The following is a 14,866-nucleotide window of genomic DNA, read 5'->3' as shown; positions in this document are numbered from 1 at the left end:
AGTGCCCGTTTGCTCAGAGCTATTTCTCTTCTTACACTTTGGTTTGTAACCCTATGGAATTGGGTTTGGTCTTTTTTTTTTGTTTGTTTGTGTTTTTGTTTTTTGTTTTGTTTTGGTTTTTTTGTTTTGTTTTGTTTTTGTTTTTACCCCTCTAATTCTCATTCAAATTATGTGCAAAATCAGTCTTAGGTGTCTTTGCCCAGCCTCCTATAAATCAGATTGTACTCTTTTACTGAATACAGTCTTGAGGCTGCCAGCAAATTTGCAGTTCCTTCAGTTCAGTGTCCTGAAATATTGAAGTCTTCTTAACATGTTTCATCCTTCATTTCTGCAAGTAACTTAAGGAATAATAGTCCAGTTTGTGTCCGTCCTGTCCAACAATATCATACCTACTCAGGATTGAAGTAGAGAATGGTTACAGTCCTCACTGTCATGTATCAAGGTGCAGTGCATCTGTATTATATATGGATTTTGTGTTTACTTTTTGTCTAATTACCCACCCATAAAAATTGTGGGATGGGCAGCCTAGGAGTTTTACATTTATATATTATTTCTGTAATGTAAATATTTTTCTTTTACATTAAGACACAGTTTAGGGAAAATGAGTCTGTGATGTTCAGGTTTCATGAGACTATGGAAGTTCTTTAGCTATGGTGTGTTGTTTTGTTTGTTTGTTTGTTTTTTAATGAGTTGTGTTGTTCCAGATTTTTTCCCTGTAGTTACTTGATAAACTGAAGGGAGGTGAGACTGCAAATATGTTCTGCTGATAGGTCTGTTCCCATGTTAGTTTGTACCACTGCAAAAACTGAACAGCTCTCCCATAATATATACAAGCTTGACAGATTTCTCTGGAGAAGTGTCACTTTACAGTGATTAGAATACTTTGCTGTTAAGTACATTTTTGCCTCTCTATACATACAAATTTATGAAACGTCTGGCCTACTTTGTCAGGTAGTTTAAGGTGGTACTGAACTTGGAGAACATATACTGCTTTTGGTAAAATCCAAGTTTTTAGGTTGAATAATAAACGGTCCTTTCTGCATTGAAAGAATGAAAAAAAGTTCCTAATCCATTTCTTGCTGTTGTAAAGTGGGAAGTGGAAAAGTAGAAGAAATCAGTCAGCAGGAGAAATTGTTTTTTTTCAAAGCCATAGTTGTTCTGTATCAGCTGGCATGGATAAAAACTTGTGTGCCACATTTAACTGAGCTATGATACAAACATGCTGCAAGGAAAATGTCCTCTGATTAGTGTATTAAGTTTTTTTAATTACTTTTTATTGTTTATTTAAAAATTAATTACTTTAATTACTTCTACCCTAATAACTTTTGCTGGTATAGTTTTACTAGAAATAATCTGCAGCAGAGCTGTGAATGACACTGAATCTGACCATGATTGTCACATGGCCCTCTTTCCTACCTGCCCTTCGAGGTTAGGAGTAAACACTTTCTCAGTCTCTGTAGTTATGCTTGCCAAGAGAAGGGCAGGTTGCTGTAGCTGAAGCTGGCTTTGGTTTTGAATATGAAATCTGTGTTAAAATTAGTTTGCAACTTATATCTAAAGTAGAAATTAAAATACTGCATGGTGAGCTTCTTGTTTTAAAGGCACTGTAGTAGCTTGGTCTGTAACATTTTGGTTATGGGTGTTGGTTTCTTCATACTAAAAAGTATGTGAAATTAATTGTGGCTGTTCTTTGTTGTTTAGACGTGCTCACGAGCGGCCTCCTCCACATCCTCACAGAATGCATCCTAACTATGGTCACGGGCATCACATCCATGTGCCTCAGACTATGTCTTCCCATCCTCGACAAGCTCCGGAGAGATCTGCCTGGTGAGTAATCAGGCACTATTTGAGCTCTTGGGACTCTGAAAAAGAGACCATAATGTGCTGATCACAGTACTGATAATGCTGCCTGTGGTTTTAAAAGCTGCTGCATGTACCAGTAGTTTAAAGTTTGTAGATGTTGAGATGGCTTTGAAATACTGCCTTGAGTATTCAGTATCTTTAAGATATGTCTAGTATTTTTAAGGTCTTGTAGTACAGACTAGTATATTCTCTCCCTTCTCCGTTTGAACTTGTTGCAATTGCATCAGGCCCACTTATGAAGCACTTACGTTCCCTAATATGATTATTATTAAAAAAATACTTTTGGCTATTAGTGAAGAGGTTCATGCATGACAGTTGCTGTTCCCACACCATGTGTTGCAGAGGAGACTCCACATGGATAATATTATGGGGCACAGTAAATGTGGAGTAGTCTCAATTTTTTTTCATACCAAATTTTAGCAGCTGTTTTAAAAATAACTTTAAGTTACGATAGCAAGATTCTTTAGCAAAGTTTCAATATGGTTAAAAAAACTTCTACATGAAAGTGTTGGAGCTGTACTGTGTTGTAGGGTCTCCAAAGCAGTGGGATTGTACCTGGGAGGTAAGCTGTTCTTCTACTGTAATGCTACTTTCATTCATGTGACAGGGAACTAGGAATTGAAGCTGGTGTGACTGCAGCTACTTACCCTCCAGGGCCCTTGCATCCTCACTTGGCCCACTACCATGCACCTCCTCGACTGCATCACTTGCAAATAGGGGCTCTTCCTCTAATGGTAAGGAGATAGCTTATGGACAATGTGATCATTGGTCATTTTGATTTTGTTTGCTGGGAAAATGGATGTGTAAACATTGCTGCAAAGTGCTTAACTGAAAATACTTTACTGAGTCTGTCTGTCTTTTACTCCCAGCAAGGGAGCTTGAGCAGGCCCATTGTGTAGTAAGAGAAGACAGTACAGGGACATCTACATTTCTAACTTCAGCTCTTGTAAAATGAGATATACTTGAATTAAATTGTCACTTGCATTGCAATGCATTGACCCTCTGCATCTGATTTTTAAAGTTCAGATTATTCTTTATTGAGTTTGGAATTGTTAAAGGTATCAACTTTCCACCCAGTGCATGAAAATTAGCACTGATTCTTCTTTTTTAAGTTGTGTACGCACACTGCTAGAATTCCATCTAGAGAGTTGATTGTTTTCAAATGATATTTATTATTCATCAACCTAATTCTATGTGATAAAGTATATAATTTTGTAGCATGACGTGTTATAATCTGCAAGAAGTGTGACAGTAAGGTAGTCTCCCGTTACACATTTTTTATTTTTTAAATCTGAAAAAAAAACAAAACAAACCAGCATATTTTTACTCTTGTTACAGAGTATTATTTTTGGAAGAATGCTTATAGGTTTAGTTAATTTTTTCCTTAATTTTGTTTAATTAAAATTCAGAGAAACAAATTAGTGTGAGTATATTTAGTGTTTCTGTGTGGTCAATTAATAATGTTTAATCCTCTTAAAGCTAGGTAATCTAATCAAAAGTGTGAGTTCATCTGTAAATGAATGCTAAAATTGAAAGGATGAAAGTTGCAAGGTTTTTTAAATTTCAAAGTTCTTCTGTTAGTAGCCTCAATTGATATTTGGAGCTTGAACTGTAGATTTACAACCAAACTGTAGTAACTATCTCCAGTCTGGTCTTGCATTATGTGTTCCTCACTCTTTAACTAGCAGATATGATGATCCTTAAGTACCTCCCTGTCAGATAAGGGTTGGTCATTCGTGGGTGCTGCTCACATACTTAGCAGAGGCTTTCTAAAGCAGTCTGTAGAATCTGGTATTTTTGTGTAGTGAGATTTTTAATGCTTAGGCTTCTCCTGTGCATCATCTCTTCAAATTAAGATTTTCTGCATTCTTCAGTTAGGTATCTGGTTTTTCAAGTGGATGAAAGAGGGCTTTAGTCTCTCACATTATTTCATATGTTGTACTGTAACAGGTAACATCAGCTGCTTTAGATTCCCTCCGAAGAGTTTGGGGAATTGTAATTGTGTTAAAGAGGCAGCAAGTTAAATCCGTGCCTGTTCTAGCTAATTTTTTATCAGGGCTAGTAAGTCATCTGTGAGCTATACTTCAGTTATCACTGAAGTTTCTAGAAATTTAGGAGTTCAGATGATCCTTGTATTAGTGTGATGAGAAACTCTTAATTGTATTTTAATTGGGCTATTCCTACAGCTAAAATGTTACGTAAGCAAATAGTTGGGACCCCACTCTTGGTATTTTTAGCAGTAGAGGAGAAGAAAGCTATGATAGAGAATGTTCAGAAGTATTTCCTGAATGTGTGATAAAATATTTTAGGGATTTATGCCCTTCTGCTTGGTAACTGAAGTTTCTAATTGCTAAAAGCAGCAGATGAAATAAGTTTTTTTAGGTCTACAGAGATTTGTGCAAGTGTTTAATCTATGTAGGGATATTTGATCCTTATAAGAGTAATTAAGAGTGGCTGAGTGAAACTGAAGTCTGTGTTTTGAGACCTTGTACACACTGCACTGACAGCATGTTTCATCATGAACAGACTGGGATCTGGTTTGAACCTTGCTCTGATCAGATCAAGCACTGTGGCTTTGAAGTTGTGTAGAGACTTTGACTAATTTACAGTATATTCACACACTAGAAGGCAGGTTAGAGCTCTGCTAGAAGTTGTATATACAGTGAGTTCAAAGCATTACAAATGTCTTTTGATGACTCTACCCCTTCGATGGCAATAAAGTCACAGGTTTTGTGTGAGTGAGTGCACGTGTACTCACGTGTGTGTGAGTACAGTGGATCTGTCAGCAAAACTTACTTTGAATAGAGAGCAAGTAGTGAAGTTTTTCATCTAACAAACTTGACTGGATTTTAAACAAAAGTGCTGTTTTATGCAACAGATTATTTGCACCTGCCACCAGTTTTTTTCCTTTGTAACTTTTGGAATAGGGGTGGGGGAGGAGAGGCCAAACTGTGATTAGAGTCCCTCTGCAAAGTTGTTCATGTTCTAAGGAGTGTTTTCCTCTTCAAGTACGGAGGGTACTAAATAGAGATTTCATGAGTCATATTTTTGATGCAGATATCAAACACTGGTGGTTTTTTTTGAGAGGGGGTTGTCTTTTAAAGTAACTGATGCAGCCACTCAACTAAGAATTTCATTAGTATTGAATCCACTTTGTGAAGTGGCTTGCAGAACAATTGGCAGTGTGATTTTTTTTTTTTTTTTTTTTAATGGAGTACTGAAACCCCTTCAAACTACCACCAGACTGTAAAGGACATAATGGATTATTTGGGCTTTAATGATGTTAGTACTCTGTATCAGTTTCTGACTTTTAATTAGATGCAGATAACCAAATCTTCATCTACTCAGTGCTGGAATGCAGACTGCAGTTTTAATCCTCAGGGAGACAAAAGGATCAAGATACGGTGGGGGAAGACAATCAGTGTTCAGCAGCTTTGACAGTCCAAATAGAGGGCTGGGGAAACAAAATCTCCTGTTCTACTAGTTCAGTTGAAGAGACTTCTTTCTATCTGTTTAAGTGTTGTTTTGGGAGGAGTCCTAGATTAAAAGCAGTTAGGAAGAGCTTTGTTCGTATCTATGTATCCGAGGGTCAGGCTGCTTCCCTTCTTGATTTAATATAATTCATTTGTGGCTATGGCTTAAACTTTGTTTGTTACTGTTTCAAGGTCATGTATGTGCCAAGGAAAGAGCTTTTGAATGAAATCTATTCTGGGCAAATACCCATTCTGCTAACTGATCATTTTTAGGAACACTCAAGTGAAGATCAGTGCATGTCAAAAATAATGGAACATTAGACAAGAAGGATGCAGGACACAAAGGCTTTTTATCTGTCCCTCTGTTCTTCTCTGACACCAGTGTTTGTTGTTATATGCCACTTCTATTTCTCCTTTCTCTGGCTTCCTTTGGCTGCTCCTTTGGCACTGTTAGTGAAAGGCTTTTTGACTCGGAGTTCTAGCACTGTGTACTGCATCAGGGTGGGCAGGATGGCAATTCCTGTAATTTATTAAGGGGTATGGTGTCCCAGACTCTTGACTCCAACTTCTGCCCTTTTGAATAATGTCCTGATGAATGTGAATTTCAGGGGTGAGGCATGGTGGGGGAATTATTTGGACTTTGTAGTTTGCTAGGTATAGTGTAATAAATCTCTCTAGAGTTGATGCAAGCCTTGAGAAGACCCCTTAATTTATCTATGAACCTGCAGCTTCTTGATCTGAGGGAGATCTTTGGATGATATTTTAAAAAAAGACAAAACCCCAAACAAACAAAAAATAGAGAGAAAAAAAAACAAACAACAAAACCCCAAGGAAACCTAAAGTTTCTTATGGTACCTTAATCCCTCTCAGGTGTTTCACATCCAGATTTCAGTATGCATTACCTCCTTTCTCTTCTGTTGCAGACCCTTACTGTTTTGCTCCTTTACCTGTGGATTGATTCACAGTGTTTGAGGTTGTCTTTAGTTGTGAAAATCCTTAGGGATTTGGAGGTGTAAGCCAGTAGGTCCCAGCACATTATGGTCGTTGTGTGCTGGTCAGAATAATATTGCTCAGAGTGTAATCATAGAATTGCTGCAGCTCTAGGAGATGCAGCTGTAAGCCAACAAGTTGCTGTATAACTCCTCAACACTTAAGACTGTAACTTGATGTGGTAAGAGTAGTTTAAGATGAGCTTCAGTTTTGAAATAGCCTTGACTAGCTGCATCAAATAGAATTGCATTTTTAAGAAAAATCTGCTAGCTTTTTTCTTTATATAAACATTAATTACTGTTGTTTGTTTTTTGTGGAATACAAGCTACTGAAGAGCACTCATTTTATGTTCCCCTAGGACACAGGTACCACTGGGATTTATCTGTGCAGCAGATGGTACTGCACTGGGTTCCTTCACCCAATGATTTTCTATGAAAACTTCAGCTTTTTCCTGTTTGTATTTGGCTTAAGCCATTAAATGATGAGCTTTACTTCATTTTGTGTGTTGATAGTAGCTGAGCAGTTAGTTAACTGAAAAGGCTTACACTGAGGATTTGTTCTAATACATATGAAATCATACTTAAATGTGAACAGTGGAGGCTGGTATGGACAAGATAAGTAGTACCATACAGGGCAGGAATCTCTCCAATGACTGGTAACTGAAAGGCAGAAATATCTTGCAAATATAGAGGGTATTCAGCAAGGAGAAAAGCCTTTCCTCCAGGTTAGATGTTTGAAACTGTTGTTTGCATTGTAAGTGGTTCAGTCTTAGCCTTGAGTTATTTTAGTTGCTGCAGATTTTTGTGGTCATGGAATGTATCAATAGAACGTGCAAAACAATAAGCAAATGATACTGCTACAGTTCTTGGCAGATCTGTGCTGGAATTTGCAGGTTCAGAATATATTGCTTTAAAGTATATATTTTGACTGTATCCAAAAGAATATATAGAAACATTTAGTGCAGACTGGCATTACCTTTAACTGCTTACATTCTTCATTAGCTTTAACCTTTTTTTTCCCCCTCATTCTGTATGAAAGCTTAGTGAAAACTAACCTCCACTTGTGTGTGAAGCTTTCTTTAAGAGAGCTGAAATCTTTTTGCATTTGAAGCTTGGTGGTAACTGTCAAAGGGATTTTAAGTAAGACCATTCTTATTGGGTATTATTGATAGTTCTTCTCTTGCAAATCTTTTTTCCATCCTGTAGTCACAAATATACTTAGTTAAAATCTTGCTGTGTTAGCAGACTGCTTATTCTGCAGGGGTAAAGGAGCACTTGTTTGTTTTTTTTTTAATTCTTAGATATGTTTTTTTCAGAGTTGCATTTTAGCTGACCAGAAATGTGAGCTGTGCTCTGAGGATATTTTATAAAAGAGCCTGTACATAATGTAGGTTCAGGTAATTTTGCAGAGGTATTATGCCATCCCCATCAAGATAATATGAAGACCTATTCATTAGTATGAAAGCATGCTGTGTAGACAATATTTCTGTTGTCTTGAGTTGAGTAGTTTGTTGTGGTAGGTACCCTGAACAATTTTTGGTTTTCTACTGTTAAAAATAATTTTGATAGGTTTCTTAGTCTCCAGTAACAGAATTTGTTCCAAATAGAGGACCAATCCAGGTGCATGTCAGTGCAGTTGGTAAACTGACTGCTGAGGCAATTGGAACTATAATTATGGAATTACAGCAATACATCTGTAACTTTGCACCTCTTGTAATGATGCAGTATCTGCACTATCAGATTCACTGTTTTCCAAAAGACTGATTTGAAATCCTGGTCAATAAGAAGCAGGCATTGATAGTCAATTAAATTCTGAGACTTAAGTTAGTTTATGTCAGGAGTTCCCTTCCTCTGAGTGCTGGCCATTGATTCCCAGTGTTATAATAGGCAATAAAATTTCCCAAATTATGCCAGACAGGTCTGTGTCTAGTGAAAACCTGGCACAACAAGAATATTCATAATGTGAGTTAATGACCTAGTTCTTTAAATGCATTTTCTGTGATTGGAAGCTGAAGTAGAATTGCATGCTAGAATGCAGAATTAATCATAAATCAGTGGTTATCTTAGATTTCCTACAAATCAGCATATTTTTAATTTGTTCCTCCAAAATTCCTTAGTTATAGCCACAGTTTATATTGTCAATCACTAAGACCTATGATACCAACAGATATTACTTACCTGAAGTGTTTTGATATGCACATGAATGTGCATCTTTGGTTTCTATTACTCTGGTTTATTAAAATTTAAGACCAATATTGTGGCTGTATTTGTGGCAGATGTTGGCACTGCATTGTCATTTAACAAGCACCACATAAACTGCTTTAAAATAATCAGATTCTGCCTTTCTTTTTTGGGAAAAAAAAAATATTTAGGATAGGGGAATCTTGTCTATCCCTGTCAGCTTTTAGTTACAAGACTGGATTTGAAAACTGTAGAAAGGCACCTTGTCTCTTATTTGATGTGGGTGGCTTTGTCTTGGTCTGTGCTTTTTCACAATGCATTCATTGAGTTTTACACTTTATGTATGTTAAACTTGGAAGTGTCTAATGGAAAGGAGAGGAGCAACATGTGAATGTGACTTCATGAATAGTATCTGGAAATCTGATTTGTGGACAGCCTCATGAGGTGAATGTTGAGCTGTCATGTACAGCAGCAGAGACATTATCAATGGATAGTACAGAAAGGAAGATGGTACTCAGGTATTTCCAAGTGAGTTGCTGCTGACAGTCTTCCTGTTGGTGTGCTGTGAGATTAAGTAAACCAAATCTGCTGATCATTTGGGGGTTTTTTCACCTGTTCATTAAATGCTTTTGGGATGTTTCTGACAAAAAAAGTTAGTACCATTATTCACTCATCTGGCTGGGGTAAAAAAGGAATGCAGCAGCCCTGCTGTGGTGGTGGTCCCTGCTATATTAACTGTCCTTCAGCTTTGCTCTATGAAAAGTGCTGGTGCCTGTCGGGCGTGTGGAATATAGCACTGGACATTGGTCTTTTGTTCACTGCTTATCTCTCTTACTGTGCAAGGAGGTTTGGTAGATGCTTGACTGTAGAGTGTCTGTAGCATTAACTGTGACTTTAGGTGCGAGTTTTGAGTGTTAATTTTCACTGGCATCTAAACTGGAAGACATTTGGTTCTTTTGAGTCAGATAAAAGTATTGGCTGCTTTTTCCAGCCTGAGTTTTTTAGCTTTGTTTCTTCTGTGGTACCAAAAGCTTATGTTTGAGAATCCATAGTGAGTCCTTTTCATAACTTGTGTAGCTGTTAGGTGTTCTGTGTACAAAAACAGGTAGATTTTATCGTGGTTTATGTAATGTAGGTTGAGACTGAGACTTGGGAATTGCAGTGCAGATGTGGAGAGATTACAGGAGAGGATCCAGTCTCACTTCTGTTTTGCTTCTGGTTATGTTTAGATGTGTCAGAGTGGTGTTTGTGTTGTGCTGTCAGCTGGAATTGTATGCTCAGGCTGAGGAGTATAAAAAGTGGTTCACTGAAAGCAAAAGGAACTTAAATTTTTCAAAGTGAACAGTAAAATACTGAAACTGTTCTGAATAGGTTTAACTTAACATCTGCTGTTTGAATAGGTACCAGACATGGCGGGCTACCCTCACATCCGTTACATTTCATCGGGATTGGATGGAACATCATTCAGAGGCCCTTTCAGGGGCAATTTTGAGGTTTGTAATAGAATAAAACTAGATATATGTCAATATGTGTCATGAGGGAATATGGGGAGGGTGTAGAGCTAGTTCTGGATATAGATAGGAAAGAAGCATAAAGAAAATACCCTTTACTTACAGAATGTCCTCACCATTGTGGAGTGGGACAGAAGCATATTGGGAAGTTGGTCAGGAAAAGGTGCCCTGGACAATGCAGGTTAGGTGGCAATTACCTGACATTGCATCTTGCTCTGCCCACCAGCCATCAGTAGGACTGAGTAGTCCCATGATGTTCTGGGAGAAGGCAGTGGTGTCTCTGAGTAACTGTGCCAGGATCCTCCAAGTGAGGCTGAAACTCGGCCACACTAACAGTGCTGTCCTGTTGTATAGTGCCAGAATTGAAATGGAGTGAAGGAAAAAAAAAAAAACCAGGAGATCATAAAAGGTATCAGATGCAGAGAGTTAATGACCTAGTCCACTGAAAACCTCTTCAGTGACATCTCATGGTTCTAATAAACTCATTGCTGGAGAAAAATAAATCAGGCATTGTATTTCAACTTAAGCAACTTTTTTTTTTTTTTCCAAATCCTTAATGACTGTTAGCCAATATTTATGTAGTATATTTTAATTGCCTTTTCCTCATTAGACACAGAAGTGCGTGTGAACATATTGATAGCCATTCCTAGCTGACAAACACTCTCATTCTTTGGTAGTAAAATAGTATTTCCCTAGAACTTGAAATAGCAGACTACATTGTGTGGGTTTTTCTACAGAAGCCTATCACTTTTCCCACACAGCATACTTTTTGGCTTTGCCTATATTTAATTAATTTGGGAAATAAGTTTGTCATTCTAAAAATGAAGATGGGTTAGAATAAAATTAATACTTCCTCAGTGTAGTTGAAATAATAGTTTTTACACTGTTTATTCCTTTGTGATTTTTAGGAGCTGATTCACTTGGAGGAACGACTAGGCAATGTTAATCGTGGAGCAACACAGGGAACTATAGAAAGATGCACATATCCACATAAATACAAAAAGGTGAGGATTTCTCAAATTGTGGCCTAATAGTTCTTTGGACTTGTAATAACGTTAACGGTTAGCTTAAATCTGCAGAATGGTCAGCTTCAAAGAAGGCATGTTTTCTGTACCTTGGAATTTCAAGGATTGTAAACAAAGCTTACAATGCCACTTGTTTCACAAGGAAAATTTAAAATTAGTTCCTTAGATAAAGAGCTACTGTGATGTGATAAACAGAAGTTGTTTCATATGATTAACTTGTCCAGTAGCTACAAATAGCCTTGTGAGTAGTGAAGTAACTACTGCTGGTAATAGCAAACAACAGACTTCAGTGATAGCTCACAAAAGAAGGCTTTGTTTGCAGTAAACAGTTCACAGTGCATACCTGCTTGGAATATATCCATTTAAACTTTACTTGAATACATGGGGAAGACTGGAACACCAGGAGGTTTTGAACTGGGGTGCACAGTTTTGACAACTGGGGCTGTATCTCAGTTGGAGTTCAGTCTATGATAAGATACAATCCTATCCACATGACACTGTTCTTTCATACCTGATAAATAGTGACAGAACACTAGGTTGAAAGGATTTTTGTTTGCCTCTACAATTAATAAAGTTAAGATATTTAAACATAGACAATAAGTTAAAGGACTGGTTGCAGCACTATGAAATTAATAGTCCAGTAGGCTCTTGTCATTAACAATGGTTAAATCTGAAGTGTCCTGGGTTTTGCTCCTAGTGCTGGTTTTTGATTCATTTTGGTTCAGATGCATTTTAATAAATATTACAAAATGTTTTTGAAGAAATATGTGTTGAATATGTATCAAAAACAGATTTTACTCAGTTTGTCAATAATGTCATCTCTACTAATAAGGTAACAACTGATTGGTTCTCACAGAGGAAACTGCACTGCAAACAAGATGGGGAGGAAGGAACAGAAGAAGACACAGAGGAAAAGTGCACCATCTGTTTGTCTATATTGGAGGAAGGTGAAGATGTCAGGTAAATAACACTGAATATCAGAATGTAATACTAATGTTCTGTCTTTGACACCATACTTGAATCTGGTGCACTGCTTTGCTGTACTGCTTAGGTCAACAGTTAGTTAACTACTGTCATTGAACTAATACAATAAAACAAGTTGCAGTTGAAAATACACATTGTTCAGTCTGTATTGTTAGGTAGACTGTGGGTTATTCTGTCACAGTCTTCCATAGTTTGACTGCCTGTGTTATGAGCCCAAGCTGATACCCTGAATTTAGCAGGACTGTCAGTGTTTCTGGAGTAATGCTGCTTAAACTCCAACAGGTTTAAATCAGTTTAATGTAGCAGATGCCAGTTGATACTTGACTTCCTTACTGGTATCCATTTCTTTTTGGAATGAGACAGAATGCATGTGCAACTGGAAAGGCAGTGAAACCTGTGGGGAAAACAAAAAGAACAGACCTCAGCAGCCAAGTCCATACTGTGTTTTTTCCAATGGGTTTGTTGATATGGAAATGCTTTATTAACACTAATGTTTTGTGTTCTGATGACAGGCGCCTTCCATGTATGCACCTTTTCCACCAAGTATGTGTAGATCAGTGGTTGATTACTAACAAGAAGTGCCCCATTTGCAGAGTGGACATTGAGGCTCAGCTGCCTAGTGAAAGTTGACACTGCTTTCCAGAACTCTTGTCCTCCCTCTTGCTCCCTCTCATCCTTCCTGGTACTTCAGTCAACCAAAGATGGCATGACTTACCTGCGCAGATTTGGAAGCATTGAACCCAGAGTGCTGGCTCTGCTATATGGTACAACTAATGCTAGACCTACAGTTTATGTAGAAGACAGTTGAGTTTCAGTGTATTTATATCTTTTGTTTTACATTTTTTTTCTTTAAATTCATTACTGTATTTTTGCATGGTTCCTTGTATTGCATTTGTTTGCACATATTATGGGCTTTGTGACCCCAAACTTGCAGGCAAGATTAGCTGCTTTAGTAAATAGAATTGTGTGGTCTCTTTTTTGGTTTGTTTTATGTAGTATCAAGCTTTGAAAGTATGATTTCACTCATTACTAACCTTGAATTCCTTAATTTAATCGATCACATATATTTTAGTTTAAATGTATAAAGATCATCTAGAAAAGGATAATATTATGTATTGAGACATTCCTTAATTAGGAAAAAATGGCTGCTGTATATTTACAAGATCAGTTCTGATTCAAATAACATCCTTAACTGGGAACAGAATATTAATTATATTCAGTTTGACTGATACATATAGCATACTCATCACCAGAGTTTTGTCTGATCAGATTTTTGTGTTTGTTTTGAAAATTTCAGCACAATGCAGATATATTTGAATGTCAATATTAAACATTTAGACTGCTGTTCAGATTGTATTTATCATTTTCTTCTATGTCTAGAAATTTGAATTCCTAACTTAAATATAAGCTGCTGTGAAACAGCTCTTAGTGACACTAAATGTTGATTTCAGTTAGCTGGATTGTAGATACTTGCAGATTGAAAGAATTCTTAGGGACATGGAAAAAGAGCTTAGAATCTGTTTGGTCTTCTGCTAACTTAAGTTGAAGTATCTGCGCACATTGAGGGTTGATTTTTTTTTTTTTTGGTTTTGTGGTTTTGTTTTTTTTTCTGTGTTTTTTTTGTTTATTGTTTGGGCTTTGTTGGTTTGTGTTGTTGTTTTTTTTTTTTTTTTAATACAAAACCATTCAATGAGGACTTAAAGCTGCAGGGTTTTCGTTTGGGTTTATATACATGAATTCATAGAATTTCTAAGGATTCCAGGCTTGTCTTGGGATTTTTATTAGATTTGAAGTTAATAAAGTTAGCTAAATCCACTTGTCTCTTGTTTTTATTTTTCATTAGGAAGTTGAAAGCCTGTAAATTCCTGTAGAAACTGAGACACAAATTATGTGGTTCCCTAGTTTTTTGCCTTGATCATCGATTCCCTCTTTATAAATTACCAACAGTCCATCACTGAAATATTTTCTATAGTTAAGATTTGCTGCATAATATAGTATATAGAATTAAGTTAAAACGTACTAACATTTTGCCTTTGAAGGAAGTTTTCATTCATATCAGGATTCAAGTTGCTCATCAACATTCTTTCACACCTAATAGATTATAGTTTATATAAATGTGCTCAACATTGCAACATGAAAATGTGCAAAAACCATTGAGACAGTATTACTGTCACTTTAGAAAAGATGTTCCTTGGGGATCATATATGAACATGTCAATTAGCTTGCATTAAGCCACCTGCTTTGTAAGTGGACTGAATAATAAATACCTTCAGTTTCTCTTGTCTTTGTCTTTCATGATCAGATTACGTGTAAAATGGTTTACTGTAAACGTAGAAGAAACTCTTATGTTTACACTGAAAAATCAATTTATGAATATTACCTTATCTAATTTGATGCCTGTTTCTGTATGGTTGGTTAAAGCTGCTTCCATTTGAGGTTTTTTTTTTTTACCTGTTAGTAAGTAGCATTTGCAAGTACAGTGTCTATTGCTGCCAACAACCTTCACACCTCTGGCACTGAGGCTTTAAACAGAGAGAAATTTTATTCCAGCATGTGTGACAAATGGACATTTTCAAGCTTAATTGCATTGCTAAAACTGAACTTAAAACCACTTTGCGCTTGTATGATGGGGGATACGGGAGAGAGGCAACACAATTGGACTGCTTCAAAACCTGTCTTGGGTTTGTGCTTAAGCTTCTTGAACATTCTGGCTGTAGGAAACTGAAAGTGACTGCAAAGCTGAAGCTGCATGAATTTATTCATTGCCAAGAATAAATAAGAGTAACTGGAAGGACTGAACAGACATTTTGTGTTTTCCAGTGACTGTTGAAAAGAAGTTA

General features: G+C 36.8%; 1 protein-coding gene across 5 annotated transcripts in view; it reads left to right on the top strand.

Annotated features, from left to right (window-relative positions):
• The window catches only part of RNF111 (ring finger protein 111), a 43,219-nt gene extending 29,844 nt beyond the window's left edge, over positions 1-13,375 (top strand). For 2 of the 5 annotated variants that reach the window (XM_062501265.1, XM_062501261.1), the window contains 6 exons: positions 1,702-1,827; positions 2,471-2,597; positions 9,907-9,999; positions 10,926-11,021; positions 11,875-12,002; positions 12,539-13,375. In XM_062501265.1, the coding sequence (XP_062357249.1) occupies positions 1,702-1,827; positions 2,471-2,597; positions 9,907-9,999; positions 10,926-11,021; positions 11,875-12,002; positions 12,539-12,656 (688 nt within the window). In that variant the 3' untranslated portion in view covers positions 12,657-13,375. The remainder of the gene's footprint in view (positions 1-1,701; positions 1,828-2,470; positions 2,598-9,906; positions 10,000-10,925; positions 11,022-11,874; positions 12,003-12,538) is intronic. The other 3 variants (XM_062501262.1, XM_062501264.1, XM_062501263.1) reach the window with 3 other exon arrangements.
• The last annotated feature ends 1,491 nt before the right edge of the window (positions 13,376-14,866 follow it).

Source organism: Cinclus cinclus, chromosome 13, assembly GCF_963662255.1.
Source record: "Cinclus cinclus chromosome 13, bCinCin1.1, whole genome shotgun sequence".
NCBI classification, from domain to species: Eukaryota; Metazoa; Chordata; class Aves; order Passeriformes; family Cinclidae; genus Cinclus; species Cinclus cinclus.
This window is presented reverse-complemented; position numbering and strand designations above follow the sequence as displayed.